This window comes from Antedon mediterranea, chromosome 8 (genome assembly GCF_964355755.1).
Source record: "Antedon mediterranea chromosome 8, ecAntMedi1.1, whole genome shotgun sequence".
Taxonomy (NCBI): domain Eukaryota; kingdom Metazoa; phylum Echinodermata; class Crinoidea; order Comatulida; family Antedonidae; genus Antedon; species Antedon mediterranea.
The window spans coordinates 15,805,115-15,822,969 of NC_092677.1; the positions used below are offsets into that span (position 1 = coordinate 15,805,115).

At 34.1% G+C, this 17,855-nt stretch overlaps 2 protein-coding genes across 3 annotated transcripts; one reads left to right on the forward strand and one right to left on the reverse strand.

The window, feature by feature from the left end:
* Positions 1 to 57: 57 nt before the first annotated feature.
* Positions 58 to 6,428, reverse strand: LOC140056071 (centromere protein L-like). Its single transcript, XM_072101307.1, has 10 exons — positions 6,065 to 6,428; positions 5,192 to 5,348; positions 4,318 to 4,496; positions 3,943 to 4,033; positions 2,966 to 3,165; positions 2,583 to 2,670; positions 2,349 to 2,460; positions 2,128 to 2,230; positions 1,604 to 1,666; positions 58 to 1,027 (listed from the first exon to the last, which is right to left on the reverse strand). The coding sequence occupies exons 2-10, from the start codon at positions 5,346 to 5,348 to the stop codon at positions 953 to 955; spliced, it is 1,068 nt and encodes a 355-aa protein (XP_071957408.1). The 5' UTR covers positions 6,065 to 6,428; the 3' UTR covers positions 58 to 952.
* A 19-nt stretch (positions 6,429 to 6,447) lies between these two features.
* On the forward strand, positions 6,448 to 14,132 carry LOC140056072 (RNA polymerase II subunit A C-terminal domain phosphatase-like). Of its 2 annotated transcripts, none has more exons than XM_072101309.1 (6): positions 6,448 to 6,670; positions 7,303 to 7,386; positions 7,995 to 8,085; positions 8,420 to 8,545; positions 9,066 to 9,316; positions 10,875 to 14,132. In XM_072101309.1, the coding sequence occupies exons 2-6, from the start codon at positions 7,346 to 7,348 to the stop codon at positions 12,571 to 12,573; spliced, it is 2,208 nt and encodes a 735-aa protein (XP_071957410.1). In that variant the 5' UTR covers positions 6,448 to 6,670; positions 7,303 to 7,345; the 3' UTR covers positions 12,574 to 14,132. The 2 variants fall into 2 exon arrangements, with proteins under 2 accessions (XP_071957410.1, XP_071957409.1); XM_072101308.1 differs by lacking the exon at positions 6,448 to 6,670 and adding an exon at positions 6,770 to 6,822.
* The last annotated feature ends 3,723 nt before the right edge of the window (positions 14,133 to 17,855 follow it).

Genomic DNA, 17,855 nt, shown 5'->3' on the forward strand with positions numbered 1-17,855 from the left:
TTACATGATCAAGTAAAATATATGATCAAAAAAAGTTTTTTTTGCCGAACTAAGATTTCTGTAAACCTTTCCATGCTAATGTAAACCATCTATCTCTTAATAAAAATATTGTAACACTATGGATTTTGCGAAGTTTTTTTTTTGGTATGGTATACACACAAGTAGTTTAGTGATCACTTGAAGCTTCATTTTACTCTTTACTTATGTGTCTTGATGATACCACCAAGGAGTATTAAAAGTATTCACGCAAACCTAAAACCTCTCGAAATTCACTTCGATTTTTGTGAATCTAAATACTGTGCTGACGTACGCTGTACTCTCGCTTATACATTTCATGATAAAATAATGTTAAAATGTTCTCGCTCAACATTCTGGAATTCATGCTATACTATCTATACAGTATATGCGAACGTGCTTATGACGAAGTACTTTCGTTTAATCTTATGATAAAACTCTGTACAGTGTAATGTAGTGTTTAAAAAAACCTTACAAAACCTTTACACTTTGCTATTTTTACATGCGCAACAAAATTGCATATATAAACATGTAAAATATAGACAACATTGTTGTGCTGTACTGTTTTTTTTACCCAGTGTTCTGCTATGTGAAACAGAATACCAGACCATCCTGGCAGTACTATGTAGTTTATTGCAAGACAGGTCTAGGCATAGTAATAGAATAACACTATTATATGGTTTCATCTAGGCCTATAACAAGTTACCACTACTGTACTGACGTCCACAATACGTTCAACGAGCGAGCTTTAAAATCGCTTGATTTCAAAATGTTAGTTTGCTTTGCCAGCAGTTTCGTATCACGAGTAGTTTTTAATTAACATTACAGCCAAATGATAGTGTCATCATTGACTTACTTAATATTATTATCAATACATTGCAAATGTTACTTTTATATGAACAAATCCGTTTGGAAAACTTACGATTTGTTTTTCATCCTAGACAATAGTGTTTGTCAGAGCCAAGTCTGTTAGGTAGGCCAGAACTTGAATAACTTGATTTTCAGAAAGAATCTAAGAAAAAAAATTGTAATATATTAGTAAAGGTTACTCAGTGAGAGAGTGGCCTAGCAGTTGTCAAGACAGCGTACCTTGTAATCCTTAGCCTTAATGGCATGGGTTCAAGACTCACTCTCACAAGATAGTAACTTGTAATGTATAATAATTTATTTAAATATTTATCACTTTGTATTATTTAAATGATTCTACTAAGGTACAAAACATCTCAAAATAGTAATATTTTGACAATAAAGTTGACTTTATCTTGGTAGAACGAAGCTTCTCAGAAGAGGACTATAGCATAGGTCCAGTGTACACAAAATGCTTGTGTGTACTTTAAAGAATCTAGTACATCTTTTAAGACGAGTAAAGTGTTACCCTAGTGTACTAGCTCATATAGTCACTCTTGTGGACAGAAGAAAAAGCGCCGTAGTTGGCAGCACTGACTGTAGGGGAGAAGAATGTTGTTAATAAGGTCAACCATCCACAGTCCCGCTATTGTTGCGGATAGCACTATACTAATCTTCATCATTATTTGTTTGAGTGTTTTGATGTGTTGTGTCTGTATTCTGGTTTATTATGTAATGTTACCTTTAGTCTTCCCTCTTGACCTACATAAGCTACACCCGTTCCAATTCTTGTTATTGTCATGGCCTGAAAATAGTAATATAACAAAGAAAAATAGTATTAATATTAGTATTAATATTAATATTAGTATTAATTTATAAATATCTCTAACCCAATAGAACATTTTTTAATAATAATAATAATAATAATAAATAACATTTATAAAGCGCAAGAGACAAAGGTTTCAAAGCGCTGTGTTTTCCAAGATCTGTGCAAGTAGTAGCGTGTGATTATGCTTCTCTGAATATATATAAAGCTCTGTCTAGACTATCAATCTAGTTTGACAAATAAGTGTGATGTGCTAAAATATGTGATATGTAATCGTGTTATATGTTCATATATGGGCACATCACACTGGTTTTGTCAAACTAGTTTGAAAGTGTACACAGAGCTCAAGAAAAGAGTAATTGTAACATCGCCCACATTTTCACATTTTATTTTTTTGTTTACAATACAATCAAAATCTCTACTACACGCAAAATACTTACATCTAAATGGACTTTAAAATGTCGATAAAAATGCCGTTCAAGACTTTTGATAAATGCAGCTACTTCCTCACCAGTGACCTCATTTGACCCTTCTTCATGAACACTATCCAAGAAATAACAAATAAAGATAGACCTAATACAACACAGTTCTAGATTGATAAAATATTAGATTGAAGATGTAAGCATAATTGTTAAGTAAGTACTGAATATAGATTACTAACCTATCCCAAAGAGCTTTAGCGTCGTCTGCTTCAATAGTTAGAGTGATTCTTTGAAGACCTTTGACCTCGTCAGGAACTTTGTAAAACAATTCAGTCGGTTTTTTACTACCATCTGTTTAAAATAAAAACTTCTTTATTTAAAGATATTGAAAATAATACAAACATTGTAGAATACTATATAACAAAAGGGAATACAAAAAAGAAATTATGATTCTAAGATTAGCGTTGTCTAACCTTCTGTGAAACCAGTCCACACTGTAACCATCCATGCTAGCTCCATTGGACAAAATTGTAATGGATTGATAACACAGTCAAATCCAGTCTGAAATGATAAATATAGAATCAGGGAGTCAAGTATGAATGTCCAAAATAAAAAGAAAAGTTTGGCATGTATCAAGCATATTCAAGAAGAACTGTTGAGTCTAGAGAGAGTGGAATGTCTTAAAGCAGAACTGTATTGGTAACTTTTTTTATGTAGCTCATTGGCAGGTTTAATCTCAGTTTCCAATTATAAATCTATGTCATCACGTAAAATAAGTCAATAAAGACAGTTTTTGTTAACTTTCTCCCATTGACACCACACTCAGTTATCCCAATAAATTAGTGTACATACTCACCTGAAGGAAATCAACCACTGTTCTTGATATAGCCACAGGTCCCTTGACTAGGAGCAGAGGCAGATTTGTGAAGTTGTGATTAGCTATTTGCATCTGATCACCAACCTGTGCTTCAACACTGATGAGCATAGCACTAAAAATAGTCTTTGATATACCTGCCTTCTTTGAGGTTACTGTGATATCGACAGCTTCAGAGTCATCTTAAAGTAGATAAAACAGATCTGACTTTTAAACTTTAATATATTTTTTTTTTGATTTGGCTATGTTTTCCAACTTTACTAAGGACCCTATTGAAAGCTTTATGGGTTATTCTGGTATCTTGTTTGAGTACCGAATAAAACAAATAAAAGGCTCTCATATCAATGGAAAGAACAAAAAACTTTTTAGGAGTGTTCTGTTTATAAGATGTATGAATTACTCATATGCACCAGCTCTACAATAATAATAATAATGTCTTATTGTCATTTTCTAATCTGAAGCATATGTTAAAGATAAGTACTGTAAGTCATGGACAAAATATTTGGGAGTCCAAAATTGCACTGCATTTTTTACTCTTTCAAACTAGATTACGCAATTATTTAAAGAGTTTTTTTGGGCAATCACACACTGTTTATTGCGGTAAACTGCTCACAGTAAACTGAATTGAAACTAATTAAATTATGTACATTACTACAGTATTGTATGTATCTGTAGTTAAATAAGATTCCTTTCAATCCAGCATAGGTAGGTGGTTGGGTAAAAGGGTTGTACATCAATTGGATTTTATTGTTACTTACTTACATGTTTGCATAGCTATCCCCATTATTGGGGACATTTCGCCGTCATTGACATTATGTTGACATAGCACAACAATGAGAGACATTAATTTTGATGAGAAGGTCATGGAACACTGATTAATTTAAAAAAAAAATAAAAACCTGATTATGATTTAATGATTAAAAAACATTTAGAAAGAGTAACAAAAGTACTATACTAACCAGCACCTATTGCCAAGCCTTTTAAAACACGAAATACAGCACGGTCTGCAAATGATTCATCACAACTAACTCCTGTGCCTTTGTTTGCCTCCTACAGTTATGAATACAATGTAATACATGTTAGACAATCATCACATTAGACAAAATAATTGGTTAATTTTTTAACCAATCAGATAATTAATTTAAAGTAAGTGTGCATGATCAGACAACTGAGTGCCCAATTACAACACAATGAAAAATTATTGCATTTATCAAATAATTATCTGATTGAAATGAGATAATTATCGGTTAATTTATCTTGAGCGTAAAAATGGGTTCCACTGGGATTTTACTGGTTAATTTTCATTGGCTAATTTTTTGCCTCATTGTACCTACCGACTTTAGCTGAGCTGATAAATGCTGTGAATACTTCTTCATTTGGTCAGTTTCGTAACTGAATTGATACATCGGTGTCACACAATATGTATGCCACGTTTTATTAATCAGTTGCTTCCAGTCACTTATTTGTGACTCGTTTGGTGGCGTTCTTGTTAAGCGTCCAGACTTCTGTCCAACTGAAAAAAAAAGTTTAAGTTCGAAACTCTTGTTACGAGATTGTTCCTTTATTTTAAAGGAGAGTAACCAATAAATATTATATATTTATTTATAGTTCAACTGAAAAGCCTAATTTCTTCAAGGGAAAATTATTTATTGTTATGACACTAAATGCACATGGGTAATAATATTATTTTCATTTACTTTTTATGAGGCAAAAAATGCACATTCATCGCATCCAATCAGAACTCGGGAATGTTTGTTTGATTTGCGCAAAAATATGTTGTAACTCTCCAGTCTCTAAGACTCAAATGCAGGAAAAAATTTCATTTTTGTTTAGCAATATTGTTAAAAAAACTGATGTTTGAGTCGAGAAACATAGTTTTCTATAGTATATTTTGCTACACAATTTTAGAAATGTGTAGCAAGAAGGTTGTTTTGTATAGCTTTTTGCTATGCTACACTGGCGAAATTCTTCCCTGCAAATGAGATTACTACTTTCTCTACTACTGTATGCTTTTGGTTTGATTCAATGTAGAACTTTATGGTAGTCATCAAACAGTGTATGATTTTGTTTTACCTAAAAAATGCATGATGATGAATAACAGTGCAAGAGTCAACAAAATATAGTTACTGCAGTAAATACAGTAGAATAATTTTTACATGGTCCCAACATACAGTTTCAGTTGCGGAATTATCAGTCTGAAATAAATACCTTTGATTCTCCTTGACTGTGGTGTCTTGGCAAATGGTGTGTGTCTTCTCATTGGCCATGGTGATTTGTAAGAATTGTCAGCAGTTGAATTTAATGTTGATGTTACACTTTCACTAAATCGCACACCTTGTGTATCTGGTGTTTTTGTAGCAGACATCTGAAAAATAAACACATTACCTTATCCAATAAATTCCAACATGATGTACAGTACTGTTTTGTTAAATAATTAAGATAGTGAGGTTGTCTTTGAAGCTTAAACCTATTTAATAAATTATAGGCTACGAGATCTGTCAAAAATACTCATCAGTAGTAGTATAGGGAGCAGTAAAAAATGACCTACTACTTGGACTACTGTTCAGATATTATAGGCCTAAACTAAATGCTCAGCAGTTCTTATTATAATTACACCCTTGTTGCCCTACAGAATTGTATTATAATTAAATCACGTCAATCACTACATACTACACTACAGTACAACCAGTTTTAACTACATTCACCGCACAGTAGATAGTAAACTCTGTGCGATGCGGTGATCGACTTTCCTACTAACTAATAATAATATTTAATAATAATAAATTAATAATATTGATCATTTATTTTATTGGGTACATAATCATAACATAACCACTAGCCTAGGCCTATAGTTTTCTAAATCTCCTAGGCCTCTTCTACCCAGTAGGCCTAGGTACCCTACTCTAGTATAGTAGAGGGTTAGGCATATGGGCCTACTAGTATAGCTAGCCTAGCTAGTATAATAATATTTAATAAGAGGGGCCAGCAGCTGATTGCGAAAAACCAGTTTTTAAATACAATAATAGCCTAGCTAGGCCTATGCTTAAAAAACACATCATAATCTTTGTCATCTGTGATTACCTTTATATATTAAATCACATATTTTTTACATAATAACACAGTTACAGGCTAAAAAAAAACTATAAAGCTTAAAAGTTAAATGTTTTGACATCCGTCGATCACGTCCTCCATAATTTTAAGTTCACGCGCCTAATACTGCCCCCTAGAGTCTTCACCAATCCTCTTTTACGACGTCACGTGACAAAATTCAATGTTGTTCTTTAATTTTGTTAACGTCAAGAGCATTTTATTTGTTATCGAATTGATAAGTTACAGCTAAAAATATACCAACAAGTAAATAATAATATTTTAGAATACAAATATAATTTTTAAGCAACGTTAATGATTATAAAAAACAAAAATATATATTACTTTTGAAATTCATTATTTCAAGATGGCGGCTTTTGACAACATCGTTACGTTTTGCGGAAATAAACGGAGCAAAATTGTGAATTTGAAAGTAAAAATAGGTACGAGAGTATCAAAAGGTTCTACTATTGGACTGTTCAAAGTAATTGATGCTAACGCAGATGATGGATTATCTAAAAATACTGAAAAAATACGATCTGAAACAGTGGGAACTGTAAAAGAGCTACTTGTTTCAGAGGGCGACACCATCGATCCCAGGTCAGTCAAAATGATGATGACTCAACCCATGTATTAGTAAACAGAGTATTATAATAAACAACAGGTACCTGGATGGCCATGATCTGTACTGTGCTGGTGGTATCGTAGCTGCTGATTGTGCTTAGTTTGGCGTGCAATTTAAAAACATTACTGTATTTTTTAATATTATGAATATAAATATTAAATAAATTATAATATTAATAAATAAGTTTTGCATGCAAATATTTATTTAGCCGCATTAGCGATATTATTTTATTAATATAATACTGTACTACTAGCCTAGTCTACTACCACACCTAGGCTGCCTACCTAATAATACGCCTACTACTAGGCCTACTAGGCTAGAGGAGGCCCGGGCCTAGCTAGCTATGCCTAGTACTAGCCTAGTAGGCTAGGCCTAGGCCTTATATTATATCTAAAATTCTAATATACAGTATATTAAAAATTATATTTTATTGTCTATTATTATTGATGATTTTGTTTGAATGAAGAATGAATGTCCTACTCTTTACTACACTATATTATACTAACTGTTCATTTTATGTTGTTAAAAATATGTCGAGGATTTTTCATTGTGCACATAAAAAATCAAAACCATTGTGATTGTGATGTATTCTTTATTATATTTGCAGGACACCTTTGTTTGCAATCTTAGGATGTCAACATCCAACAGTAATGAAGGACATGTGTGCAGAGTGTGGTGCAGACCTAAGAACGTATGATAACTTTCTTTTGTGTCATTACCTTTATTATGCACTTGTCAATTGTATGACCCACTATACGACCCCCGGGAGAGGTGCGTCATGGGTGCGTCATTTACAAATAATTACTGACGCAGGGGTGCGTCAAAAAAACCTAGATGGTACGTCACATCAATGAACAAAGTGTGTCAATGTCCGTCACTTTACCACCAACCATATCATAAACAACATGGTCACAGTGCGTCAAAATGGGTGCGTCATGGTCACCTAAAGGTAAGTCACCTTTTTGACGCACGGGTGCGTCATGGTATTCAAAAGTATGACGCACATCGGACAAATGACGCACCTCTCCCGGGGGTCGTATAGTGCGTCATACAATTGACAAGTGCATATAATCAACAATGTTTCAGTTCAGTTTTTTTATTTACCAAATATCATTACCAACTATAATTTGATATTACTGTTATAAAAAATAATGTAAATTTGTTTGTTTATCTAGTATTATTAATTTAATTGACAGCGAATAATTCATTATATAATTGATATACAGTAGTAAGTAATTAAAATGGACAAGTTTACAATACAATGGCGTAGAATGACAAATTTTTTAACTGTTTCTGTAGAGCTCAAGGCCAACCTGGTGAGAGGCAACAATCCAGCTCAGCGTCTGTAGCTATGGTACACAGCATCCCAGAGCTTCATGTCAGCAAAGAGGTAATCAAGTTTATGAACTTTTAATGTGCTATAATTAAACTTGTACTGTAAAACCTGTGTGTGTGGGAATGGGTTTGAAATCACACTAATAATACACAGCCAGAAAAAACAAGGCTACAATGCATTTAACTAGTGAATCATAATATGTATAATTTTCAACATTGAATGACCATGTTGTATTGGAATGAATAAATGTTTCAAAGGTTTTAACTAATTATTAGTGAATTCAATTTGTATATTCTTTAATTATTTAACCTGATAAAATTACCAAACGCATTGACTTACTCGGTGATGATGAATCTTAAAGAAATTAACAGAATTCATTAATTTTTAGGAGGCACTAAGCTTGGCCAAAGATGATGAGGAACGCCTTTTGAAGCATCATAAGCTGGTCTTAGTGGTGGACTTGGATCAAACATTGATTCATACAACGATGGAAGCAGTTTCTGCAACAATGAAGGCAAGTTTGTGATCAGGGTTTACTGAAAGAATTTACATTATTACATCATCAACAACTCATCCAACTAAATTCAAAGCTGATTTGTTGCCAAGCAACGTTTTGAATATGTACCAGATTCGGACTCCGATCTAGAAGCCATTTGTTTCCTGAAATTGTACGATTTTTTTCTTTTGTCCAATCAGCAGTGAGCATGAATGACCTTGCTTGACAACAGATAATTGAGGAACTTTTTTTCTTCTAAAGCACCCCATTGGAAACAAGTCCTTTTAAAACTTTTTTGGGTTATCATTGGTATCACTGTTTTTTTTATGTTTATATTATCTATGTTTCATGTACATTCATTTTATTTTATCTGTTGTGGTTTTTTAATTGTTTTCTTGAAATAAATCAAATCAACAGTAATAGTAGACCGTGACCCCCTGTACAGGCTTACCTACCTACAATTTTTTTTGTAGCCCTCTTTCCCAACATTTGAAACACATCAAAACCTCCACAAATTCCATTTGCATTTTGATCCTAGGATGTACATCATTTCCAGTTATGGAACTGTGGTCCTCAATCTCTCTGGTATCACACTCGAATCAGGCCAGGATGTAAAGCTTTTCTTGAGGAGGTTTCCAAGTATTATGAACTACACATCTTCACAATGGGGGCCAGGATGTATGCGCATACGATTGCTTCGTTTCTTGATCCAAACCAGAAGTATTTCTCGCATCGTATTCTTTCAAGGGATGAATGCTTTGATCGCAACCTGAAAACTGCAAATTTAGGGTAATTTTGTTTTGTTTTGCTAACTTTTGGTTTATGCACTAGGAATTTCGATTCATGGGTGATTATAAAATATCATAAAACAATTTAATTCATTGTAACATATGCAGGGATGTCACCACGCTGGTCGGCGCTGGTCGGCCCCGACCAGCACTCAACATTTCCGACCAGGATTTACAGGCTGCCGACCACCACTATTATTTATTAATCATCACGATATTTATATTAGGCCTAGGCCTAACTAAAATTCGTACTAAAACATTTTACCTAGCACATCGTCAAGCTAGCCTCATATAGATAAGACAAAAGACTACAGCAAATGTTTCCGTGGTTACGTACGTTACTTTATTTGTAACACAATACCAGGCCTACCCTGCCCTGGTATTCATTGTTACAGCTTGTGAGTCATGGCGAACAACGTGCTACACAGCACAGTGTACAAGTTTAAAGTTCACATAGCGACCATTCAAGCGTTTTATTTTGCACAGATTAAAAATACAAACAAGTACGCAGTAATTAAAAATGTACAACTACATAGACCCAAACAAAATCATTTTTAATTGCTGAATGTTTTGTCACCCTGCTTTAATTATATTATGTTACTAGTTTTACATTTTTGTACTCTACGAACTATTAAAAAAAATAAAAAAACATGCGCATGGTTCAGTGAGACCGGGCAAGTTCGTTCGTTTATGATCGCCGAGCATGGTACAGTCAACTCTCCCAATACCGGACTCTCTGAAAACCAGAAACTCTCCCAATACCAGACTTTTTTTAAGGACCAAAAGGTCCCAAATTTATATTTACCATTAAAAACACATTCCGAATACCAGACTTTCCGGAAAACCAGACTTATTTGGCCGGCCCAAAGGTGTCCGGTATTGGGAGAGTTGACTGTACAATAATTACACGTCCCTGGGATAACTTCAGGTTGCTGAACTTCAGTTAACCCATAAACACGTGTCTGTTCTTCCCGGCCATGCACTACGCTTGCTGCACAGTTGTGAAACAAAAAATCCGGAATTCGCGAATACGCTAAAAAACTCTCGCGCAAAAGAACACGAACATTATATCGAGCAACAAGTAGTAAGGTCTAGGCTAATAATTTATCTACAGTATTTGATTAGGGATTAGGCCTAAATAAGGAAGCGCCTGTTTTTGTGGAATTCAGATTTTGGGGCATCTATCTAAGCCTTGGCTAGGCCTAGTGGTCGTAGTGTCTACAAGGCTAGGCCTAAGCCTGACGCGATCTATTGCTATTCATTTCGTAAGCGTTTTTTTGTTTTCGCGAATAATAACGGCGACTCCCCGGTGGTACAAGGTTAGGCCTAGACCTGACGCAATTTGTTGTTATTTATTTTCATAATTCTTTACTCTAAAATAACGACAAACCCCGGGGGGGGAGATACCCCCCCCCCCCAGCCCCCGGGAAATTTGCCGACCGGCACTCCAAAAAGCTGGTGACATCCCTGCATATGGAATATCAATGTGCATTATCTATCTATAAAGTACTGTATAATATACCTTGACAACTAGATGTTTTTTTTTTTGCTTCTTTTAGTTCAATTTTCCCATGCGGTGACTCTATGGTATGCATTATTGATGACCGTGAAGATGTCTGGAGCAATGCACCTAATTTGATACATGTGAAACCATACTGCTATTTTAGAGGAACAGGAGACATTAATACACCCCCACTGTACCAGAAACCAACTAAGGGTGACAATCCTTCAGCTACTAGTTCGCCTGTGTCAAACACAGATGCAATCAAACTATCAGTTGAAGGGTCAATTAATACAGCTGATGAAACATTGGCTGATGCTTCAGGTGAAGCAAACATTGAGACATCTCCAACCACTGAGATCTCTGGCAAGACAAATGTTGAGACATCTCCAACCACTGAGATCTTTGACAAGACAAATGTTGAGACATCTCCAACCACTGAGATCTTTGACAAGACAACTGTTGAGACATCTCTCACCACTGAGATCTCTGGCAAGACAACTGTTGAGACATCTCCAACCACTGAGGGCTCCGAAAAGGCTACTGGAGAGTCTAAAAAGTCGTGTGAAACATCAAATACAAATGGAAATAAAACTTTGCAGCAAAATAACAATTCAACAGAACTAAAAAATGGAACATTACAAGAGGTGAAAAACAGTGATACTGATAGCAAGGAAAAGAAAGAAACCGGGAACATTACAAAAGACAAAGAAAACAGTAAAATAAGTGAAGGTAGGGAAGTAACAGTCCAAGAAGCAAAAGTTGAAAAAGTGGAAGAAAACAATGATGATGATCGTGACGATTACTTGCTGTACCTAAAAGAAAATTTGATAAAAGTACATAAAAAGTTTTATGAAATTTATGACCACTATAAGAGCAAATCAACAGACAATACTTGTTCAGTCCCAGATCTGAAAGCGGTTGTGCCTTCAATACGCAAATCAACACTTGCAGGTGTCAACATTGTGTTCAGTGGTGTCTTTCCAACTGACATGCCACCAGAGAAAAGCCGTGCATGGAAGGTTGCTAAGGAACTAGGTGCTACGGTCTCACCTTCAATGATTGCTCGTTTTAAAGATAATGCTGGACCAGTAAATGCGACAACTCATTTAGTAGCAGCAAAGCCTGGTACCGAGAAAGTTCGACAAGCCCGACGAATGAAAGGCGTCAAAGTTGTAACAGTTGATTGGTTATGGTGCTGTCAAGAGCGTTGGGAACACATTGATGAACGTGTATTTCTCCTGCACTCTAGCAAAAAACCTGGACGTGGCTCAAGAAGTCGGAGCAGCACACCAGCATCTGCATTCACAGATTCCGAGAAGGATCAAGAAGTTGCAAAAAAAAGACGTGAAAAGAACAATCCACAAGCTCGACGTTTGACGAGACTCAGCAGTGACTATAACCCTTTATACAGCTTCTCAAGTGAAGATCTGAAGTGTATGGATATGGAAGTTGAGGATATCTTCAATGAGAGTAGCGACGAAAGTAAATCAGACGACTGCAGTGGAGATAACTCGCTTGGTAGCGTAACTCTTGCTCCGTCTTCGTCAAGTGAGGATAGCCTTGATCCAGAAGAACCTCATGGATGGAAACGAAAGCGACCTCCGGTTGAGTCTGATGATGAAGAGCGTGTAAAAAAAGTAGAAAAAGATGACAGTAGTTCAAGCCCAGGCTTAAGTGATGAGGATCGTAGCGAGGATGAAGACAAAATGGCTGCTGCTATTGATGACCTTTTGACCTATAGTAAAGTTTTGTGACTGAATATTACTTAATTTGTAATTAAAAGGCTTATTATTAGTACATTATTCTAAGGCAATTTTATACAATTATTTTACTAGACATAAAATAATTCTTGTCAATTTTTTACCGAATAATTATCTAACAATAATAATGTAAATCACATTTTCTGTCATCATTTGATTGTATATATTCAGTTTTACAATCTGTTTAATAATAATGAATAAAAGCATGTACAGTTACAGTAGAACCATTTTTTTAGTGTAGTCTTTGTTCGATTAGTACCAGTATTTGATTCTTGCTTACAATTTACATAACAATTCTCAATGCAACTAAATATATTGTTTTAAAACAAACAGTTTAGCATTATGTGATATTGATAATCATTTTTTTATAGAAACTTTGTTATTTTATGACACTTAACCGCAATAGTGTATATTATTTTATTACACAGCGTTCTTTGGTGTTGAGTAGGTAAAATTTAGTCTTTAAATTTGATATCCTTTTTTAATGTGATGTCAAACTGGAACCACTCCCCTAACTATCTACTGTCTTGCAAATCAACTCCACGTACAGTACCAATTTGAAAATGATCTAGTACGGACAGTGGATGTGGAAATTATGGAAATATGCTTAAAGATATATTTTCCAGTTGAAATATTATTGTTTTGATGTCACATATAGTTATTCGCTTTTAGCAAAAATTGGTTCGAAAAACTAATTATTTAAAGCAAAAAATAGTCAAATTGGCTGCTAGCCAATGGGTCTTTGGTTGAATTTACCCGTTTGTCTTTTTATAAGTAACATTTTTTTTCTACAATTTTTTTCTACAAAAGTGAATAACTTTATTAAAATTGCAAAATGGCCTATTCAAAGTCTGATTTTATTAATCTTAGCTTTTAAAAAATCATATTAATTACAATTTTGATGTATTACAGAACAGTATTTGAAAATGTTTTCTTATTACAAATTACGAAAAATTACAAAATTTCTCCGGTTGCAAATACCGGTTGTAGAAGATTTTGCATCTGGATATCATCTCATGTGTATTTTGGTTCTGTAAATGGATTACCTGTGATGTCACTTTTTGCCAATACACTTAGTATAGATAATATAGATAAAAAAATACATTAAAAAGAAAAGATGTTCAAAACCTAGTATGTACCATGGCTCAATAAATATTACTCCATGTACTGCATGTATACAGAATCAATGAGGTATATTTTTGAATTTTTTTTTATCCAAATAGAACTTCTTCCCAAACAAATATTAAAAATAATGCTGCTTAGTGAAAAAAAATATGTAAAATAAAAGTTCTTTTATCTTACTCTTATATTATAGTACTACATAGTTACAAAAACCCCTAAGAAAATAATTGTATTGATAACTGTAAACCCCATAATTAATTATATATCAAGTAGTTATTTAAATTGTTTAGATTTCAGGGATAAAGATTTATATAGTATAATTAATTGGACACAAATTAATGTTTGGTATGTATAGATGAATGTTTTGTAAATAGTGTATGTTTTGTATAAAATAGTTTTTCTTTTTGTAATAAAAATGTTTCCTGTAAAAATACATTTCCTTCTCTCTTTTTAAGCTCTGTTTTCACTACCATATTTAGGCATATCACTACTATATTTAGGCACACACTTTTTTGTCAAACTAGTTTGATAGTGTAGACAGAGCTTTAATAAACTGAAAAAATCTCAATTGAATGGAACTACAGTAGTTCCACCAGAGTGCTTATGTTGAAACTGAAACAAACTAGTGTTCGAACGCTTATGTCAGCAATGGAACGGATTGTAACCAGTTGCGCTAATCTTACCGTCCGCACATGATTCGTAGTTGTATATAATGCTGAACTGATCGCATTTACCCACATCACACATGCGACTCAATTCTAAGTTTCCAGTTGCGTTCAGTGCCTACATTGGTAAGCTACAAAATCACCTCAACGCTTTTTTCATGCACAAATGCTGTTTGTGCACTACACAGTGCAGTTTAAGCAAAACATAAAGCTTTGTTCTCAATTGAACGAAACACAAGGATGTAACCGCACCAAAAGTGTTTTATATTACTGCATTGATCAATTCATAAACTTCAATATTTAAAAATCATGTTAATGAAGTAAAAAATGTAGCTACCATCATTACTTGGTAGAGTTGTGCAAACAAGTCAACTTGCTAGATGCAACTACATCAGGGCCAGCTTGTATATTACGGACTACTTTGTGTAATATATTGCAATTTCTCTGGTATGTCACTCAAACAAATATTGTTTAAAAGTAGCATTAATCTAAATATGCCAACTTAATGTCAGCGGCTACCAGATGTCTTTATGTAGACGGTTAACTGTACCAGTACTGCAGCAGTGTGTATTATAACAGTACCTGTATAACAATTTTGATCCTTAATGTTATGTAATTGTTATTTATTTAAAATTTGGTTTTAATAACACCTTTTGATTACAAGAAATAACTTGAATGTGATTCAATACATTTTACATTCTTGAATTGAAGTACATACCAATTGCAGTTACAACCAGTGGCGGATACAGTAAGTTAGGGAGAGGGCCTAAAAATGGCAAAATTAAGTGCTGAACTTAAACCACTGTCCTATCTTTTGCATTGTAATTTGCAATGAATCCACCTATGACAACAGAGAAGCATTGTAAAATAGGTTTACATGTCACTCTTTGCATGTAATTTCATAACATCCCCCTTTAAATAATGTCATATTGTCTATATCTGTATTCCGATTTACATCTGCATTGTCACAGTTGAGCAGAGCTAATAGTAATACTGCAATTATTGATTTTAAATATTGTTGGTTTTACTGTACACCGCTTATTTTCAAACATTACTCTCATTAAATACGTCTTGTTTAGATTCTTCCACAGGTAATTCATCTTCTTTCCAATATGAATGCAAATCACATTTTCTCCCACTAAATGGATCCACTACATTGCCAAGTCTGTGTATCACTCTATCTACCTTGAAGTTGACAAACTTTGAACGCTTCAGTGGAAGTTCTTGAATGAGTACAATGTCACCTTCTTTAGCGTCTTCATTCGGGTCGTGGGCAAATTCAGTCTTCGATTTTGGAAAATACTGAGAGAAGAAATTATGTACAGTTAATACTCTAATCTATTTTTCTCTTTAAAATTACTCTCCATGAACGCTTTGGCTACTAAAGTGAACTATGGTGAATTGCAGCTTACCCATTCATCTGGGAAAATACAGTGCATAAAGCTAGCCAAAAATGATGATGAGTAAAATCCCACTCACACTAATCACCAGTCAGTCAAAGGCGTTATATTTTTTTTTGCATACGTGGTGGGACGTGATGTCATACCGCACCTTTATCCCTAGACAAGATTATTGGCCAATATTAAATTATACAAGAAGGGTCATACTATGGCATGACAAATCACCCCCGTCTCCAGGTTCATCATCTCTAATATTGCTAATGATAAGACCTTGATGGGCTTAATTTAAATTCTCAACATTTCAGTTTAAATTTCAAATTAGTTTCAAAGTTTAAAAATGCTGCACGCCTACCTCTGTTATACAGTAGTTATTCAATTTTGGCCACAAATTTTTCGTTTTAGTTTTAATATGAAGTTTATGAATTTGGATATCTGAAAGGGCTAAAAAATGATTGTGATACACTAAACGGGGCTGCTGCACACATCTACTACTAATGTACACACTACTAAGCTAGGTTTGTACTACTAGGCTAAGATATTATAGTAGTAGTAGTAGAGTAGTAGCAGTAGTAGAGGGCCTAGGCCACAGGTAGGTACTAATAGTAGGCCTAGTGGTGACAGATTAAATCAGTTGCATTAGAAATCGGTTGCGTTTTATTTTGCTCACAATAAAAATCAACATCCGCCACTAGAGCTATAATTTTGATGATATCTGTCACGTTTGAAATCGGTCGCGCTAATTTGTATGGGTGGGCTAGATTTTGTTTTATTAAAAGGTCATTGTTAATTTAGACTTATTCGTCTGATTATAGAAATTCAAATAGATAAAGTAATGCAATATCTTTATATGTCTAGGTATTATAAATTATTAATATGACTGTTTTAAGCCAAAGTGAGCATATAATTTTAGATAAATAATAAATATGTAGATTATTTTTGATGAGATTATTTATAAATGAAGAAATAAATAACACACATTTCTAAAAGTTTTATTATTCTTGTAAATATCCATGAAAAAAACTATCAAACGTATCATTTTGACGCTTAAAAGTGCGTATTTTTTAAGGGTAATCCTCGTTAGCAAAAGCATGTAGCTGCATGCCATAGATTGCGCAGATGAACTCTGATGGTTTCAGAAATGTTTACTTATTTTAATCAATCGCATAATTTGATCGTTTTACTGAAAATTTTTATTTAAAAAAAACGTATAGAAATCTATGCATGATTCGCCACCTCAACAATCCATACCGTACACCTAATAAATATACAACATAAGGGCATAGATAGAAATATCGGGGAGAATAAAAATGGGTATGTTCGCTTACTTTATCTGGACTCAAATTGAATTTAATTTTTATTTTGTAGGCCTAAACTACTAAAGTAAATTAAAGTTTATTAAAAAACTGTTATACGTAATTTCATATAAAATAATATAACGTACGTATAGGCCTAGGCCGGCGGCCTATATTAATATTCTCTGTACAAATATTTTAATTACATTTAAATAGTGTTTACTTGTTTCCCGTACACTTTCGTCTACGGGATCGAGGCGAAGCATATTTTTATTCACACGGAAAATAAGGGTGAAGCTCCTAAAGAATAAGATATCACTAAAAATAAAACGTGACCGATTTCAAACGCGACCGATATATCATCAACATTAATACTAATAATAGCTCTAGCGGCGCGCCATACAAAATGCCGAAGTTCGATTTCAAACGCGACCGATATCATCACCGGTTTAGCCTACATAGGCTAGGCCTATTACTATAACTAGCTAGGCTGGGCTAGGCCTATTACTATAACTAGCTAGGCCTATTACTATAACTAGCTAGGCCTATTAACTAGCCTAGAGAGGCCTCGCCTAGTTAGGCTGCTAGGTTAGTCTAGTAGTAGTAGTATAGTAGGCGCCCTAACTAGGTAGGCTAGGCCTGTGTAGTAGTAGTTAGTTTAGCTATAAATCTACCGCCACTGTCAATAAGAAGTCAATATTACATACCTGCAATAAATAGTTATCAAGTACTAACTTTTGAACTGACACCTTGGCGGTTTTACGCATTTTTGTACCAACAACTTGACCGACATATAC